This window comes from Petromyzon marinus, unplaced genomic scaffold (genome assembly GCF_048934315.1).
Source record: "Petromyzon marinus isolate PM22_M1 ecotype Great Lakes invasive population unplaced genomic scaffold, UKy_Petmar_22M1.pri1.0 PM_Scaffold_29, whole genome shotgun sequence".
NCBI lineage: Eukaryota > Metazoa > Chordata > Hyperoartia > Petromyzontiformes > Petromyzontidae > Petromyzon > Petromyzon marinus.
Genome location: NW_027423268.1, coordinates 110,768 through 131,165, shown reverse-complemented (window position 1 = coordinate 131,165; position 20,398 = coordinate 110,768). Strand labels below are relative to the sequence as shown.

General features: G+C 48.1%; 1 protein-coding gene across 6 annotated transcripts; it reads right to left on the bottom strand.

The window, feature by feature from the left end:
• Positions 1-921: 921 nt before the first annotated feature.
• On the bottom strand, positions 922-19,900 carry LOC142923106 (exosome complex component 10-like). 6 transcript variants are annotated; one of them, XM_076064031.1, is made up of 23 exons: positions 19,855-19,900; positions 18,582-18,693; positions 17,344-17,394; positions 16,905-16,986; positions 15,823-15,878; positions 15,462-15,563; positions 14,666-14,809; positions 13,850-13,902; positions 12,740-12,896; positions 11,599-11,747; positions 10,902-10,952; positions 9,801-9,912; positions 8,619-8,669; positions 8,183-8,264; positions 7,099-7,154; positions 6,738-6,839; positions 6,267-6,341; positions 5,840-5,918; positions 5,310-5,383; positions 4,207-4,363; positions 3,937-3,989; positions 3,175-3,263; positions 922-1,739 (listed from the first exon to the last, which is right to left on the bottom strand). In XM_076064031.1, exons 1-23 carry the CDS (start codon positions 19,884-19,886, stop codon positions 1,706-1,708), a joined length of 1,953 nt encoding a protein of 650 aa, XP_075920146.1. In that variant the 5' UTR covers positions 19,887-19,900; the 3' UTR covers positions 922-1,705. The 6 variants fall into 6 exon arrangements, with proteins under 6 accessions (XP_075920146.1, XP_075920143.1, XP_075920147.1 ...); XM_076064028.1 differs by having other exon boundaries at positions 922-3,263; XM_076064032.1 differs by lacking the exons at positions 3,175-3,263; positions 3,937-3,989.
• Between the last annotated feature and the right edge of the window lie 498 nt (positions 19,901-20,398).

The following is a 20,398-nucleotide window of genomic DNA, read 5'->3' as shown; positions in this document are numbered from 1 at the left end:
GGCGACTGCCTCCAACTACCCAGTAGCGTCCTTCACAAGCCTCCTCCACAGAGGCCGATCTTGACACCGCTGGTACCAGTCATCGGAAAGCACACTTAGCTCTACATCCTCTTGTACCACATGATTGCATCTCTTCTCGAGCCCCTGCCACGTCCATTTGGCCCCCTCTATCTGGCTAAACAAAAGCTATTTAGGCATGCGGTGGCTGTACATGCAGGCTCTATAACCCAGCCAACGCAGCCTTGCCTGCCGGAGCTCACCGATTAACTTTGTCGAGCTCTTTCAAGGATTTGTGAGGTCCTCACACAATCCAGCCTGGCTAAACCCAGGATGGATCGTAGGCATGCCAGCCTGAATGTGTCTTACTGGCGAAGATGTTCCATTGGGGGGGGGGGGGGGGTCCGCTTTTCCGCAAGAATACAGGAGGGCATGACGGTGGCCGTGAATACCCGAGGCTTCATGTGGAGCAACAAACCAGGAAGCTTCCACACAGCTTTACCCAGCCGATGAACAGATGCCACTCGACTGATTCGGAGTGAGACTTCTGCTATCAAATCGGAGCTGGTCATAAGCACACTACCCATGTATGGAAAACTCTCCACTCTCTCGACAACTGCCCCATCACCAATCGCGAGTTGAGGGGGTGGAGTGTTTGATGGCACAAAATACCCAGCCAGGTGCTTAGTTTTGGTGGGGCTGATGGTAAGTTTATAGCACGCTCCAGGTCTAGCAGCAGCGCTTCCAACTTCTTCTAAGTGAACAGCAATCACTAGATCATCAGCATAATGATTGTGAGCAGTCAGGGACTCCAAAAGCATGAAGAAAAAAGTTCAACATTCATTACCACTCCCCACCTTAAACACCTACACACACAGCGACAAAAGACACGTTTGACAAAGTCCCTCCTGCAGGAGAGAAGGCTTAAAAACGTGAAACCAAATTTATTTTTACATCATTTCTTTGCGGTCTACTTGTCAGCACCACAACAACCATGTGGGAACAAGTCATTAAACTGGTAATGCAGGGGGTGCAGGGTTATCAAAAAAGCTTGCGCTTATGTGTGCACATGTGAGTGCTAACATCTATGTTCATGTGATTCTGTTAGAGTGCATGGGCATTGCACGTGTGAAAACTTATTATTTACACGCGCAGGACATGAGTTTCTCATTATTTGATGGAAAGTATTAAAGCTGGTTTATCACTCATTTTGCTGGTGATGCTCAATGTAGCTAGCTGTAGCTGGTATTATCAGCTGTTAATGATAATGTGAGATGATGTTGGTGACACTGGGTGTGTTTTGGGGTGTTGCCGTTGAGTCTGGGTGTTACTGGCCACACAGGGTACTTGTATCCGTGTGTTGTTAACGTCGCAGTTACAGGAGACCCTGTGTGACTCGAGCAGTTGGTATAAACTACGCGTCTTATTTGTACTCTGGTAGACTTTAGGAGTTGCTGTGAACTGTGTTGTTAGAATTTACTGGCCGAACAGATGTCGCTATCAACTCCCATGTATTGTTAGATACTCCAGTTGACTCGGTGTTGCTGTTAACTGCGTGTTGTTCGAATTCGCCAGTTGATCCTGGATGTTGCTGTTAATTGCGTTTGTTGTTGATGTCGCCTCGTATCAATGGGAGACGTTTGTTGTCCGCCCTGCACCAATGCCAGTTCACTCCCCTCCAGGACTCTCACCGCCTCTCTTCACATCTTCATTTTTTCGGCCACGCCTGCCGGAAGCCTCCCCTGCATCACGGAGAAGTGAGCAACCGCGGGTCGCACTGGGATGAAAAGTGGAACACTCCCGACCCACATACCGGCCGCTCAATATAGGACCACAGAGCTTGAGCAATTGTTGGCACTGGTTCTGGCTATTTACCCCGCTTGTCTGTGTATTATCATGCCTCCACGCGAAAACTGCATGTGTTACAAATTCTACCACGTTTATAGATGGAATTTTCATGCAAGATGCTAAATACATGCAGAATATTATTTTTAAGATGTGGAGGGACACACACACATGGAAATGCAAGCATCAGGATTTGAGGACACAGATAGTGACCAGTGAATAAATTAAGAGAACAGCCGCCATTGAGTGATGTGACCGTAGCAGCTGTGCCAGGTTAGGTGCATTTTGAGATTATGGAACACAAAATCACCCACATGGAGATATGCAGACATGTGCTTGGCACAGAGGCACATGAAAACGAATGGTTCTTCAGAAATATTATCTGGCGGGCTACAAAAAGTTAGCGATGTAATATCACGTGCCACGCGTAAATGTTACGTCACATGACTTATTTACGTCATAATGTCAGCTATGTGACAGCTAATCACCATAGTTTGTCTCCAACTCTCATCCCTATCTCTTGTATATCACTTTTCATCTCACTAACCTGTATCTACAGGTTTCCACAGTTGATTCAGGTTTGGTTTGTGCGATTTCACGTATATGCGACTTACCTATTTCTCCACAAAATTCGCTACATGTCTTTTGAACTCACTCTATATGCCACTTTGCGGTCAGATGTGACACAACATTGCATGTGTACGTATATACTACTCGGCAGGACGCTGTCTTGTGCGGTTTTACTTTGTGTGCCCTTTTTTTTGGAACGTATCCACCGCATAAAGTGAGGGAAACCTGTATTTATACCTCGGCAGGCCACTACAAAAGCCTTCACGGGCCAGATGTGCCAGTGGGAGAACCCTGTGTGATGACATGTGCTATAACGCATCGGTGACACACCGACACGCACGGTAACAATGCTACAGGGGGGCACGTGAAGACACAAGCAGACACGAAGTACCACTGACACAAAGCAACACTGTTGACACCGTTGACACTGAGACACACAAAGGCAAGCAGATGCATGTGCAGACACAAAGGCATACGTATACACAGGAACACACGTGAAAATGCACGGAACCGTGATCTATGATCTAAAGGAAGACGCAGCATGCGTAGTGACACGGAGGGACATGGGGACATGCGGGGAACTAACCGAGAGAAGGTGGGACATTACAGAGACATGTGCGTACACATTTAGACATGCGGCGACCCACAGGGACACACAAGGACACGTGGGGTAAACATTTAGATATGCAAGGTCCGACGCGGACACAAAAGACACGTGAATGCACGTAGGGCGACGTAGGTGATGGGAGAGGGATCTCCAACCGGCCACTGTGTCCCTGCATGTACGTCATGCCCCGTGCCGATCCTCTGAAGACTGTACGACCACCTTGCCCCCGCCCGCACAACTTATGCTGCACAAACACACAACGGATACACGCAAATGTGTACTCAACATCAAACACACACCACACAATGTGCATTCATGCGCACAACAGACACCACGCACACGACACAAAAAGCACGCGGAGCACAAAGATTCAACACACTGCGCAATGCACTACACGACGTGTATCGTGGTAATGGTGGTGGGAATGAAGATGATGTTGACAGTGGTACCAATGAATGTGGTTATGATGGTGGTGACGGCATTAATGATGGTGTTAATGACGTTAAAGGTGAAGGCAACACTGGTTACAGAGATGATGGTAATGGTGTTGATGGTGACGGTAACGGTGATGGTGATGAATATGGTGGTTATGACAGTGATCATGGTAGCGGTGATGGTGTTAAAAGTAGTGGAGATAATACTTTAGTTGTAGGGGTGATGGTTGTGTTATTGATGGTGATGGTGATGACAATGATAGTGGTGATGATGGTGATGAATATGGGAGTTATGATAGTGATGTTGGTAGCAGTGATGGTCATGATGGTGATGATGGTGATGATGGTAGCTGTAATGGTGTTGATGGTAGTGGTGATGGTGATAAAACTGTAATATTAGGGGTGGTGATGGTGTGATGACAATGGTAGTGGTGGTTATGATGGCGACGATGATGATAGCGGTGATGTTAAGTACGTACGCACCTTGTCCTGCCGAGTCGTGTGTCTGTTCTGATCTCTTCCTCGAGAGCACCCGGCTGGAACAGGGAACAACTCGCTCACTCGCCCACTCAAACTCGCTCACATTGACCTTCACATACCCACCCTCACACATTGACCTTACCTGTGAAGATGTGTGTGTGTGCGTATCTGTGAAGATGTGCGTTTTTCCCACGATGATGTACATGTGCGCGTGTCTGTGTACCTGTGAAGATGTGGATGTGCACGTATGCACTTGTGAAGATGTGTGTGTACCTGTGAAGATGTGAGCGTCGGCCTCCGTGTACTCATGGGGGGTGAAGTCATCTGGCACGAGTGGTGGCGCTGGCAATGAGGCCGAGTCCGCGCGCTGCCTTTTCCCTCCGACCTCCGTGACCTCGGCTGCCCCCGGTGCCTCTCTACGTGTGGCACCCTGCCCATGGAAAGGGGTAAGGGAGAGGCCGAACGAGAGAGAATGAAGGCAACACAGTGGGAGGGGGTGGGGAGAGCGGCAGTGGGGAGGTATTCTGGTTTGTGTCGGATTTTTGTCTTTTCCCCCAATGTTATCCCCACGATGCTACCAGCATCAAGTCACGAGTCACAGGATAGGGTATCGATTCGTTAACCCTCGTCGAGTTATCACCAGCGCACCAGGGAAAGAAAAAACAGTTTATTTCATTATTATTTACTCCTTACCTTTCTTATGCGATTCCCTGTGCACTTTATTTTTCATGCGGTTGCAATTTATTTTGCTCAGTCGGTGTAAGCCGCCGAGTTCGCGACGGGTTTCTTTTTACATTTTTATTGCTCTATGCCCATGTACCATTCCCATTCCGCTGTGATGCGCACCGATGCCCACTTTATTGACGGCAAAAATTTGCACGCCACGACGTAATTCGCTGAAACACATGCAGAATGTTCACAAGAATAACGCATCTGAATTCGTATGCAATTTTGTAAGCAATGTCTACCCCAACACAGGCTGGTGTTCAGATGGAATGGGAAAGGGCAGCAGTGAGTGGGGAGGGGCTGGGTGGGTGGGGACTTAAGGGCACCAGGAGGGGCCGGGTCCCACGAAGCCCAGTCACAAACGCAAGGCCCGGGGGTGCAGGTCCTGCAACAGGTTCCCAGTTCACACTCTTTGGTTCTATTCGGTAAAGTCACGTAGGTAAAAAATAAAACAACAAAAATCACGACGTTTCGGCCACAACACAAGCGGTCGAAACGTCGAGTTTTTTGTTGTTTAATTTTTTACCTACGTGACTTTACCGAATAGAACCAAAGAGTATGGATCCTTGCAGTCACGAAAGCTTCAAATCTAGGTTCCCAGTTCCCCCATTGGCCGTGGAAACGCCGGAGCGCGAGTGAGCGGGGCGCACCTGTTTCTGCTCTCGCACAGTCGGTACGGCGACCGGCTCCTCTTGAGGGCGCTCCACCTTCATCTTCTTCTCCGCTGCAGACACGGGGATCCGTCACTCATGGCGCGTGCGTGCAGTAGTGTGCTGGTTAATGCACTGCAAACCCAGTGACCTGATTTCAATTCCCGCTTCCGATCAACAGCAATGGCAAATATTTGATCAAGTCCTGGGTCTCCCCGAGGTCGACGGAGCCTTAAATGAGTACCGGGCACGATGTGTAATCATCAGTGCTGGGGAAACAAAGGCAGCCGAGCCTGGTGTTGACTACCCACCCCTCGTGTAATCCTGGATCTTCAGAGATGCTTGCTAACAGCACTTGCCCCAAGTCTGTTAAAGGTGATACGATTTTTCTTTTTGTCGTGTTTGTGAGCAACGCCTTGACTTCTGTACGTGTCTGCATGTGTGTGTGTGTGTGCACATGCAAGTGTTTTGCGACTGCTGGATTAGTGCATGTCTCTGTGTTCATGGTGTGTGTGTGTGTGTGCCTTCACCGTGTTTGGCTTTTGCAGGCTGTGCAGAGCTCTTCTTTGGTTTCTCTGGCGCTTTCATCAGTTTCCAGCGACTACAGATCTACAGAGACGGGTGAGATAGCACTCAACGGGTTCTCATCACTCACTCAGTCAACTACTTAAACACTCATTCACTTACTCAGCCACTCAGGTACTCGTTCAACGATCCAACCACTCATGCACTCAACTACACTCTCTCACCTACCCAAGCACTCACTCAACCATTCATTCACCCACTCATCTGCTCAAACATGCACTCAAATAACCACAATCACCAAACCACTAAAATTCCTCACTCAGAACCCATCCGCACGTGTGCACAAGTGGTTTGTGAAATGGAATGATGGAGATAATGATGATGGAGATGATGATGTGAGCAAGATGTTAGCACACAACATCCACGTGTTACCTCAAACACTTTTGAGTTGGGATCCAATTTCTTTTCTTGAAATGGCAGAGATTTCCCGTCACTGGATGGTAGATACTGCAAGCACAAGCACATGAACAGATGCACAAGCGAACTAGCACACACGCGCAAGGAAACAAACAAACGACCCTGTGCATGTCCTATTTTATTTTCAATCACTTCCTCAAGTCCCCACGTCTTCATGTTTCCAGGCTTTCTGCGTCAATGAAGACCGTTTTATCCAAATCCTAAGTGACCCCGTGTTACGTGTGACCCTGTGCTAATATTGTGTCTTTATGCCTCCTATCTGTCTCTCATTTACCATGCCTCCTGTGTGTTCCCCACGTCCCTAAGTCGCTTGTATCGCTGCATTGTCTTGGTGTCCTTGTAATTCCCGTGTCTCAAAGTCCATGTATCTCCTTGGCACTCAACTACCCCTGTGCCTCCACATGTCCCTGTCTCCCCATGTCTCACCATGCCAAAGGGGTTGACGAACGTCTGCAGGACACGCGCTGCCTTCATCTGGGACGTGGAGCTCTGAGCAGTGCGAGCCTCGTTCTGCTGCTCTTCGCTGTCCTGCACACCACAGCAGAGCGCAGAGCGCTACAGCACATCGCAGCACACTACAACAACATGACAGCAATTTCAGCACAGCTCAGAATGCGACAACACACAAGAGAACGCACAGAACGCCCCAGCACATGATGGCTAACACAGCAAACACAGCACGGTACAGAAAGCTACAGCACACGAGATCACACACACAGTGCTTTCGCCAGCGGTGTGGGAGATGAGACATGGGTTGGTTGTGGTCGTGTGAGGATGGTGGGCTCACGTCAATCAGGGTGAGGACCGGGCGCGTGGCAGGCACCGCCCTCCGTGCTCCCTCCACTGCACCACACAAAGACAAAAGTCAAAGATCCTCAATATAGCCTTGAAAAGACTTTCAGGGCAAGTGCTGTTAGCGAGCATCTACGAAGGTCAGCACAGAACACGAAGGGGATAGGAGGACCAACACTACACCCAGCCACCTTTGTCTCCCCAGTGCTGATGCTTTACACGCACTGAGTACTCATTTAAGGCTGAATTAATCTAAGGGAGCCCCAGGACCAGTTTAGATATTCGTCACCGGTGTTGGCCATAAGCAGCAATCGAACTTGGGTCGCCAGGTTAATAGTGCAGCACGCTAACCAGCTAAACAACTGCTGTTCGTCGTGACCGGGAACGGAACTTAGGCCATCAGGATCGTGCCACTACACACTACCACTGCACAACCGTTCTCTAGTGACATACAGACATACGCTAGCACAGAAGATGCACAGAGATACAGACTGAAGAATACACACGTGAACACACACACCCACACACGCGCAATAATATACAGGGCCACACACCTGTTGCAACCGCTGACACACAAGACATACGCATGCAGACAGGCAAATAAAGACACGTTAACAGAGACACAGGAATGAATACACACACATATGAATGGAAATGCACGCAATTGAACACAGACATAGACACAAAGATAGTGAAATAAATAATACGCACATACACGCAGCAGCCAAAGAAGGGTCATTGCTTAAAAATCACCTATTATGTAAGTTTTACTTTTAGGACAATGTTACTGAAAAGTATTTTGTTATTTTTGCTTGTGCCCCACTGTAAATGCAGTCAGGACATTATTTGTTATGTCACTAAATTATGTTTAATTTGTACACAGAACATGGCAATTATTTGTATGATTACTACTCAAATTATGAGTGTGATATTAAAAAACAGCACAGTATTTTTTTCATGTCAATATAATGAAATCTACTCGTGACAGGCTAGGTGTACACATCACTGTCACGAATAAAAAAATATAATCCATATCATGAACTTTGCCGATATAACCAGCAAAACTAAGTGTGAGCTACCTTCAGTACCATGCCTTGTGATTGGCTGCCTGTCGTCCAATGATAAGCCATCGTGAGGACAGAAGAGAGGATTTTCCAATCGCTGTCAAAACACAGAAGAAAATTGATTGAACAATCAGTGCCACACTAGGGTGGGCATACAAATGATACCATTAATGTCACCTTTGGGGGATTGAAACATCTAGAATGTACTTTCAGGGTCAGGCCATGAACCAACAATCACACAGGGGTGTCAACCTACACAACAATCGGAACATTATTCACACTCTAAGGACGGACATGAACTGAGCTCCTCATTGTCACGACGGTTTGGGGACGTGGAATTTAAAAAAAGAACCACAAATGAGAGTTCTGTGCCGAATGAGAAAATGAGATGTAGAGTTGATAATCGCAAGTAAAGAGGGAATTTGTGTGATGAGTTTTGGTCTCTGGTCACCTCTGTCCGGGTGATGAATATTCTCGATGGAGCCTTGATGGGCGTTTCGCTCTGCGGGAACAGCAGCAAAGATTATTAAACAAACGCAACCTTTACTGCAACGAGTCATTATTTTTGCAGTCACTTGTGCCTAGTTGTGAGCATCAACTCGCTACATTTGTGAACGTCGTTTAACCACGGGTGGCTGAAACTCCCAAGATCCAAAACCTAGGATCTTAGCCGGGTGGTGTTGGTGGCAAAGTCCTGTAACCCAGCACTATGGAGGCAACAAGGGTGGGTGGATCACACAAATGTTGTTAAACTCCCTTCCCATTGCTTTTCAGGTGTCATAGCATGGCCTGCTAGAAGGGGGTACAGCAAAGGTTGACTTCATCTATTCGTTCTGTATGGGATTGACTGTTGCCTCCTCGCATGTGTGGGTTTTCTCCAGGAACTCCGGTTCCCTCCCATATGTAAACACTCATTAATTGGTTGATAACACCTTCATATATAGACGACCACAAAGTTTGGGGGGAAATTTGGCACAGGCTCACCTCCTGGTAGCCTTTCCCGCTCGTCTGTGGTTCCTCCTCACGCCTCTGAGTCGTTCTCTCGCTTCGAGTGAGCGAATAATGTGCAGTGTCACAAGTTAAAAAAAATATTATTGAAGCAGTGCCGGATCATTGTGTTTGACCCAGTATTGGCCCCAGGAGCCACCCAGTCACCACCTATATTAAATCCATACTCTTTGGTTCTTTCGGTAAAGTCAGGTAGGTAGAAAAACAATAGATCACGACGTTTCGATCGCAACACAAGCAATCGTCATCAGGTGGGACAACCACACCAACTGCTGAAGACAGATGACGATTGCTTGTGTTGCGATCGAAACGTCGTGATCTATTATTTTTCTACCTACGTGACTTTACCGAAAGAACCAAAGAGTATGGATTCCTGCAATCACGAAAAGCTTCAAATCAAGATTATATTAAATGTTTGATTATATTTATTTATGAACATTCTGCCTCTGACCACTCGCTATCCCTCTCCCCCTATGACTTTCAGTCTCTGTCTCCCACTCTCTTTTGTCTCTGTTCTCGTTCTCCGACTCTCTTGCCCTATCTATCCTTCATCCGTATCTCAACCCTGGCCGTCCATTATGAACCCCTCGCTGCTCCACCGAGCCGCCTCCGCTTCTGCGCTCACCTTTATGAGCGGGACGAGGCGTGCCTGCTTGACGAGCTGCCATAGCTCATTGGCGTTCTGCCTCACGAGGGGCGGCACCGGATTGCAGCACGCGAGCACGCCCTGCAGCTCCCTGCGTCGGCAACGACGATGTCAACATGTTAGAGCAGCGACACGCGTCACAACACAGCGCCAGAGCAATGCAACATCACGGCAAAACCACGTCACAGCAACAACACAATCTCACAGAAACAGCACAACGTTACAACAAGCCAGCAGTCCCTCTGTCTTGCATCAAACAGCAATGGCGTGGACTAGGGTGCATATAGCCGTTGATACTGGCAAAAGCATAGCCGTTCAAGATGGCGTACATATATCCTATTCATGCTGGTGCACATACGTATATTGTTCATTCTGGCGTACGTGCGTATAGGCAGCTCAGGTTAGTCTATGTATGTATAACCTGTTCATCCTGGCGTACGTATGTATATTGTGTTCAGGCTGGCATACGTACGTAAAGCCTGTCTTGTCTGGCGTACGTATATATAGCCTGGTCATTATCAGGATCATACTAACCAATGCTATTACCACAATGCAACCTTCATCATCACCATCATACTATCACCATATCCATATCATCACCAGCATCCAGATCACCATCCACATCAAAACATTATGAGTGGCACCACCATCAACACTATCACTACCACTCTCACTACTACCAGCACAATCATCAGCCACCACCACTATTACCAACAACAAGAACAGGCGCCATATGCCAATAAGTGGCGGTGACATCACCACGGCGGTTGTCCCAGGCCAGGTGCACTCCGAAGCCACGTGCAGTGTCGAAGGCTCGCTAACAGGAGCTCACGGAACAGAGCCAGGTGCCATGGGTTGACTGACTGCAATGACTTGGGCAGATGCACGCGACTGTGCGAACTTGCTGCATTTTAGCCGCCCGGCACTCCGCTCTGTATTGTGAGCATCGCTCCTCTGCCCTTCGTTGTTGTTGGAGGGCGAATATTACCACCACTGTCAATACCATCATGGGTATCACTCGCACCACCATCCCAACTGTCCCTGCCACCACCGGCCCCACCACCACCGTGCGCGGCTTACCGAGGCATCTCCTCTGCGATCTTCATGAGCATGTGGTTTGGGAGGACGTATCTGTGACAGCAGGAGCACAACACACACCGGTCAGGCCAGGGCACTATGCACGTCGCAGCAATAACAATAATCACACAGGCCGTACAAGCCCAACAACGCAACAGCTACAGAAATCGTACTACGCAACCATTGACCTACGGCACTGGAATGTGCAGTTTCTACAACTGGTTCAGGATCGCGATCAGGTAAATTAAAAAGTGCTGCGTCGTACACCCCAGTGTTTTACTGTGCTATATTATAAAACACCCGTGTATCGATATTTCCATTTTAACGTGCAATTTTATTGAGGGACTGTGTGTTGTTTTGGTGCGGTCTTGGATCGTTTTTGTTGTTGTTTTGCTGCCTTGCCCTAGAGTCCATTGAGTGTTAAAAAATCTACAGTAATTCATGTAATTATGCAATTTGTACTTATATACTTTATATTCATAAATATTTCGCTACTCTGGACATCTGTGATAAAGAGTTCATAGCTCATCGGATTCCAACAGTCTAAATAAATATTCTGATAAATCAAGATAAAGATTTTGAACGCTGTGGTGTTGTTCTGTTTGCTGTGTTATTATACGCTGTCGGAAAGTCCCGTGCTTTGCTGCACTATGCTATGCAGTGCAGTACACGGCTATTTCAGCGCCGCGGGTGCTCTCACCCCGTGCTCTCGTCCTCGGCGCGTGCCGTGCGGTCGCGCCAGGCGTACAGGAGCCGGGCGGCGCTGCTCTGCTGCACATCCAGTGGCTGCTTGTGCTTGTGCAGCAGCTTCAGGTAGGAGTCCTCGGTGAACACCGGCTTGTGGTAGCGCTGAGACACACACACAGGGAGAGAGAGGGAGATGGAACCACGCAAGTAGTGACAGCGGCAGCAATAATTACCAGGGTTGTTAAAACGATCATCGGTTAACTGGTAATTGTTTTCAGCATCAATTACCAGTTCTGAAAGTCGGTAACCAATGTTTCCAGTGGGAATTTTTACCGCGAATGCACTAATTAGGATGCATGAACATTAAAACGGTACGGCGGGCCCGAATCACCACATTGAACATAAATCGGCATTTTGCGACCCCCTCCACTGCCACTGTGTAGCATATTATTACGTTCCAGGGACTCTATGAGATGATAGGACAATAGTCTACACACATTACACCATGAACTATATTACTTCGTTGATCTAGTTAAAAAGATAAAAATATTCTCTGTTTATTGCTCGAGGCCTTGTAACGGAATAAACAATATTTTTTGAGGGGTGGGAAAACTGTCCCGATCGAGAGTGAGAGTGGTGGATTTGCTTACAAAGATAGGCTTGTAACTTGCTCACTGGTGGAGACAGTGGGGGGTGGGGTGTCACGTGCCCCCCCAATGATCCGATCGAAATCCCTAATTTAGATCGGATCATTGGGGTTTATTGGTAATAAATCGGCATTTTGCGACCCCCACTGCCACTGTGTAGCATATTATTACGTGTCAGGGACTCGATGAGATGATAGGACAATAGTCCGAGTCCATAAAGGGCAATAAGTAACGGCAAAGCAGTTATAAGTGACTCACAGAATTGTGCGCAGTCGCGTATACAGGACACGACTTCCCTGAAGGCATCAACACCTTCAGCGAGCGCGATGCCAATCACACAACGCGGTTCGAATTCGACCCTCGATCGATGGCTGCGCCATCGCCGCACTACGCGTCAAATAAAAACCAAGGGACAAGTCCTTACTTACTAACACTACCTTTTTTCATTGCTGGAGGGGTTGCCCCCCGCACCTGAAAATCCTGGCTCAGCCATTGCCCACCACTCACCTTGAGTGCCACAGTTCGGCTCTGGTCCCACACAAGCTGCAGGAGGTTGGGTCGGCCCAGCGCCTTGGTGAGCAGGTCGGCGCGGACGCGGTCGTACACGTACAGCAGGTAGTGCGTGTCGGCACGCGCATAGTGCAGCATGTCTGGCAGGAGAGGCCTGTGTGTGTGCGTGCATACGTGGATGTGTGCAAGTGTTGGTGTGCGTGTGTATGCAATTGTGAGTGTGTATGTGTTTGTGTGTGAGTGTGTGCATGCGAGTGTGTATGAGACGCAGATGTTAATGTACTGCAACATTTATCTGTTGACACATGTTTCATTTCCGGTGAAGGCTAACATCATTTGGGAGTGATATAAAAACCAGTATTGGACCTGGGCCTTAAATGAGCACCTAGTATAAGATATGAACATCACCACTGGGGAAACAAAGGAGGTCAGGCATGATGCTAACCACATTACCCTCTCAAACATTGTGCCAGCCTTAATAGGGGCTCGCTAAGATAACTTGAGTGGGGAGGGGGGGTGAAAGTGCTTCATATGTACTGTTCTATGAATCCAGTGATGGGACTTCAATTCCTCACCCTGGCCAACTAGATTCAGCAGTCTATTCAGGCGACACGGGGGATCTTTGTCCTTGTGTGTGAATGTGTAAGCAGTAGAGTAGCGGCTAGCACCCTGTGCTATGAACCTGGTGAAACGAGTTCGATTTCTACTCACGGCCAACACCTGTGACAATTATCTGAACCGGTCCCGGCCCTCCACTAGCTCGACTCAGCCTCAAATGAGTACCTGGTGTAGCTGTGTGTAAACATCACCACTGGGGAGACAAAGGCGGCCGTGCATGGTACTGGCCACCCACCCCCTCCTTCACAGCACTTTCCCCAACAATTAGTTGAGGCTATACAGGGGATCTTACAAGTTAGCCCGTGCATGCGCGCGCGTATGCAGAGGTTCGAGCAAGTGCGGCGTGCGTAACGGATGCGCCAGTCAGCCAGCTGGTACTGCTTGTCGGTAGACAGGCTGCAGTAGTGCATGAGGAGGTGGGCGAGCGAGTTTCTGGCGAGGCCGAGGGAGCGCGCCGCTGGGTGCGTGTCGAACAGGCCCACCACGTACAGGCCCAGGTCACGTTGCAGCCACTCAATGTCCGAGTCCGCTCCGTGGAAAACCTGCGCCCCCGCCACACCGCAGCGTCAATCACCACGTCACCGTGGCAATCACTGCGCCACTGCGTTGCCGCGTCAAGCACCACACCTCTCACGTGGCCGGTGCTCAAGATATGGTTACAACGTCCCTAGTAACCATCGTCGCCGCCGCCGCTGTCAACAAGGCATGGCTGCAGCCAGCCCCCCTTAATTGCTTCCTTTCTCTATTTCCCTTGCTCGGTCCGACCTGCTCCCTCCTATTCTTTGGTCCGTTCGGTAAAGTCACCACCACGTAGAAGGGAAGCAATAAAATAATAAAAATATAAAACAATACAATTCTCACGACGTTTCGACTGCAACACAAGCAATCATCATCAGGTGTGAAAACCACAGCAAGAATTTTATTGTTTTATATTTTTATTATTTTATTGTTGCCCTTCTACGTGGTGACTTTACCGAAAGAACCAAGAATATCAATCCCTGCAGTCACGAAAGCTTTAAATAAATAAAAAAATCTGCTCCCTCCTGTTCTCCCCGTGTAATTCTGCGCCCCGAAATGTTTGTTACGCTTTAGGTGCAATACAAGTGCAATTTATTGTTGTAAACATTCACCCAATGGCATTCATATCGAGTGTGCAGGCAGTGCAATGATACATTGGCAGCAAACTGGAGGGACCCAGGCGTCGTGCTACAAAGTCGGCGAGGGAGAGGGATGTCTCTCTCCTTGTTTTGCTGTCTCACTCGATTATTTTGTTTATGCATGTCTACGTGCACGCATGCCTCTCACCTTGACAATGTTGGGGTTGGTGAAGGCCTCGTTGAGGATGTGCAGGTCGTCGCGCAGCATCAGTGTGTCGATAATGAAGTCCTCTTCGCGCATCGAGATTTGCATGAGGCAGGTGATGCCCAGGAAGGAACGGTATGAGTGATGCTACGGGGCCACGCACAGGAATAGCCGCTCAACGGTGGGCGGACAAACAAGAGTAGAAAAGGCAGATAGGCGGTCGAGCGGGACGAAAGCACACAGAGGGCACAACCCAACAAACCAACCGCACATCACAACTCGATATTATACGACCACACACGTCACACACACATGCTGGCACGCACCCAGACAACAAACACAGATCCCCCGTAGAGCTTTAACAGACTGTTGGGACAAGTGCTGTTAGAGAGCACCTATGAAGGCCGAAACGGCACACGAGGGGTTGGATGGCCAGCACCACGCCCGGCCGCCTTTGTCTCCCAAGCGGCAATGTTTTTAAACATCGCACCAGGTACTCAATTGAGGCCGAGTCAAACTAGGGGAGGCCCAGGACTGGTTCAGATAATTGTGCTCTCGCACAGTCGGTACGGCGACCGGCTCCTCTTGAGGGCACTCCACCTTCATCTTCTTCTCCGATGCAGACACGGGGATCAGTCACTCATTTACCATGCCTCCTGTCTGTCCCCACGTCCCTGAGTCGCTTGTATCGCTGCATTGTCTTGGTGTCCTTGTAATTCCCGTGTCTCAAAGTCCATGTATCTCCTTGGCACTCAACTACCCCTGTGCCTCCACATGTCCCTGTCTCCCAATGTCTCACCATGCCAAAGCGGTTGACGAACGTCTGCAGGACACGCGCTGCCTTCATCTGGGACGTGGAGCTCTGAGCAGTGCGAGCCTCGTTCTGCTGCTCTTCGCTGTCCTGCACACCACAGCAGAGCGCAGAGCGCTACAGCACATCGCAGCGCACTACAGCAACATGACAGCAATTTCAGCACAGCTCAGAATGCGACAGCACACAAGAGAACGCACAGAACGCCCCAGCACATGATGGCTAACACAGCAAACACAGCACGGTACAGAAAGCTACAGCACACGAGATCACACACACAGTGCTTTCGCCAGCGGTGTGGGAGATTAGACATGGGTTGGTTGTGGTCGTGTGAGGATGTTGGGCTCACGTCGAACAGGGTGAGGACCGGGCGCGTGGCAGGCACCGCCCTCCGTGCTCCCTCCACTGCACCACACAAAGACAAAAGTCAAAGATCTTCAATATAGCCTTGAAAAGATTTTAGGGCAAGTGCTGTTAGCAAGCATCTACGAAGGTCAGCACAGAACACGAAGGGGATGGGAGGACCAACACTACACCCAGCCACCTTTGTCTCCCCAGGGCTGATGCTTTACACGCACTGAGTACTCATTTAAGGCTGAATTAATGTAAGGGAGCCCCAGGACTGGTTTAGATATTCGTCACCGGTGTTGGCCATAAGCAGCAATCGAACTTGGGTCACCAGGTTAATAGTGCAGCACGCTAACCAGCTAAACTACTGCTGTTCGTCGTGACCGGGAATGGAACTTAGGCCATCAGGAACGTGCCACTACACACTACCACTGCACAACCGCTCTCAAGTGACATACAGACATAAGCTAGCACAGAAGATGCACAGAGATACAGACTGAACAATACACACGTGAACACACACACCCACACAGGCGCAATAATATACACGGCCACACACCTGTTGCAACCGCTGACATACAAGACATACGCATGCAGACAGGCAAATAAAGACACGTTAACAGAGACACAGGAATGAATACACACATATGAATGGAAAGGCACGCAATTGAACACAGGCATAGACACAAAGATAGTGAAATAATACGCACATATACGCAGCAGCCAAAGAAGGGTCATTGCTTAAAACATCACCTATTATGTAAGTTTTACTTTTAGGACAATGTTACTGAAAAGTAGTTTGTTATTTTTGCTTGTGCCCCACTGTAAATGCAGTCAGGACATTATTTGTTATTTATTTCACCAAATTATGTTTAATTTGTACACAGAACATGGCAATTCTTTGTATGATTACTACTCAAATTCTGAGTGTGATATTAAAAAACAGCACAGTATTTTTTCATGTCAATAAAATTAAATCTACTCGTGACAGGCTAGGTGCTCTCATCAACTGTCACGAATAAAAAAATATAATCCATATCATGAGCTTTGCCGATATAACCAGCACAACTAAGTGTGAGCTACCTTCAGTACCGTGCCTTGTGATTGGCTGCCTGTCGTCCAATGATAAGCCATCGTGAGCACAGAAGAGAGGGTTTTCCAATCGCTGTCAAAACACAGAAGAAAATTGATTGAACAATCAGTGCCACACTAGGGTGGGCATACAAATGATACCATTAATGTCACCTTTGGGGGATTGAAACATCTAGATTGTACTGTCAGGGTCAGGCAATGAACCAACAAAATCACACAGGGGTGTCAACCTACACGACAATCGTAACATTATTCACACTCTAAGGACGGACATGAACTGAGCTCCTCATTGTCACGACGGTTTGGGGACGTGGAATTTTAAAAAAGAACCACAAATGAAGAGTTCTGTGCCGGATGAGAAAATGAGATGTCGAGTTTATAATCGCAAGTAAAGATGGCATTTGTGTGATGAGTTTTGGTCTCTGGTCACCTCTGCCCGGGTGATGAATGTTCTCGATGGAGCCTTGATGGGCGTTTCGCTCTGCGGGAACAGCAGCAAAGATTATTAAACAAACGCAACCTTTACTGCAACGAGTCATTATTTTTGCAGTCACTTGTGCCTGGTTGTGACCATCAACTCGCTACATTTGTGAACGTCGTTTAACCACGGGTGGCTGAAACTCCCAAGATCCAAAACCTAGGATCTTAGCCGGGTGGTGTTGGTGGCGAAGTCCTGTAACCCAGCACTATGGAGGCAACAAGGGTGGGTGGATCACACAAATGGTGTTAAACTCCCTTCCCGTTGCTTTTCAGGTGTCATAGCATGGCCTGCTAGAAGGGGGTACAGCAAAGGTTGACTTCATCATTCGTTCTGCATGGGATCGACTGTTGCCTCCTCGCATGTGTGGGTTTTCTCCAGGAACTCCGGTTCCCTCCCATATGTAAACACTCATTAATTGGTTGATAACACCTGCATATATAGACGACCACAAAGTTTGGGGGGAAATTTGGCACAGGCTCACCACCTGGTAGCCTTTCCCGATCGTCTGTGGTTCCTCCTCACGCCTCTGAGTCGTTCTCTCGCTTCGAGTGAGCGAATAATGTGCAGTGTGTCACAAGTTAAAAAAATATTATTGAAGCAGTGCCGGATCATTGTGCTTGACCCAGTATTGGCCCCAGGAGCCACCCAGTCACCACCTATATTAAATCCATACTCTTTGGTTCTTTCGGTAAAGTCAGGTAGGTAGAAAAACAATAGATTACGACGTTTCGATCGCAACACAAGCAATCGTCATCAGGTGGGACAACCACACCAACTGCTGAAGACAGCAGTTGGTGTGGTTGTCCCACTGCTGTCTTCAGCAGTTGGTGTGGTTGTCCCACCTGATGACGATTGCTTGTGTTGCGATCGAAACGTCGTGATCTAATATTTTTCTACCTACGTGACTTTACCGAAAGAACCAAAGAGTATGGATTCCTGCAGTCACGAAAGCTTCAAATCAAGATTATATTAAATGTTTGATTATATTTATTTATGAACATTCTGCCTCTGACCACTCGCTATCCCTCTCCCCCTATGACTTTCAGTCTCTGTCTCCCACTCTCTTTTGTCTCTGTTCTCGTTCTCCGACTCTCTTGCCCTATCTATCTTTCATCCGTATCTCAACCGTGGCCGTCCATTATGAACCCCTTGCTGCTCCACCGAGCCGCCTCCGCTTCTGCGCTCACCTTGATGAGCGGGACGAGGCGTGCCTGCTTGACGAGCTGCCACAGCTCATTGGAGTTCTGCCTCAAGAGGGGCGGCACCGGATTGCAGCACGCGAGCACGCCCTGCAGCTCCCTGCGTCGGCAACGACGATGTCAACATGTTAGAGCAGCGACACGCGTCACAACACAACGCCAGAGCAATGCAACATCACGGCAAAACCACGTCACAGCAACAACACAATCTCACAGAAACAGCACAACGTTACAACAAGCCAGCACTCCCTCTCTGTCTTGCATCAAACAGCAATGGCATGGACTAGGGTGCATATAGCCGTTAATACTGGCAAAAGCATATCCGTTCAAGATGGCGTACATATATCCTATTCATGCTGGTGTACATACGTATATTGTTCATTCTGGCGTATGTGCGTATAGGCAGCTCAGGAAAGTCTATGGATGTATAGCCTAATAAAGTATTAAAGCTTTCGTGACTGCATAAAATTACTTATTGGTTTTTTTCGGTAAAGTCACGTATGTAGAAATACAATAAATAATATAATAATATAATTTTATTGTATTTCTACATACGTGACTTTACCGAAAAAAACAATGAGTATGTATAGACTGTTCATCCTGGCGTACGTATGTATATTGTGTTCAGGCTGGCATACGTACGTAAAGCCTGTCTTGTCTGGCGTACGTATATATAGCCTGGTCATTATCAGGATCATACTAACCAATGCTATTACCACAATGCAACCTTCATCATCACCATCATACTATCACCATATCCATATCATCACCAGCATCCAGATCACCATCCACATCAAAACATTATGAGTGGCACCACCATCAACACTATCACTACCACTCTCACTACTAACAGCACAATCATCAGCCACCACCACTATTACCAACAACAAGAACAGGCGCCATATGCCAATAAGTGTTGGTGACATCACCACGGCGGTTGTCTCAGGCCAGGTGCACTCCGAATCCACGTGCAATGTCGAAGGCTCGCTAACAGGACCTCACGGAACAGAGCCAGGTCCCATGGGTTGACTGACTGCAATGACTGGGGCAGATGCACCAGCTGTGCACGCGACTGTGCCAACTTGCTGCATTTTAGCCGCCCGGCACTCCGCTCTTTATTGTGAGCATCGCTCTTCTGACCTTCGTTGTTGTTGGAGGGCGAATATTACCACCACTGTCAATACCATCATGGGTATCACTCGCACCACCATCCCAACTGTCCCTGCCACCACCGGCCCCACCACCACCGTGCGCGGCTTACCGAGGCATCTCCTCTGCGATCTTCATGAGCATATGGTTTGGGAGGACTTATCTGTGACAGCAACAGCACAACACATACCGGTCAGGCCAGGGCACTATGCACATCTCAGCAATAACAATAATCACACAGGCCGTACAGGCCCAACAACGCAACAGCGACAGTAATCGTACTACGCAACCATTGACCTACGGCACTGGAATGTGCAGTTTCTACAACTGGTTCAGGATCGCGATCAGGTAAATTAAAAAGTGCTGCGTCGTACACCCCAGTGTTTTACTGTGCTATATTATAAAACACCCGTGTATCGATATTTCCATTTTAATGTGTTATGGTCGAAACGTCGTGATAATTTTTATTGTTTTATATATATTTTATTATTTATTGTTTCCCTTCAACGTGACTTTACCGAAAGAGCTAAGAATATGAATTACTGCAGTCACGAAAGTTTTAAATCAAAATTTAGACTGTGTGTTGTTTTGGTGCGGTCTTGGATCGTTTTTGTTGTTGTTTTGCTGCCTTGCCCTAAAGTGCATTGAGTGTTAAA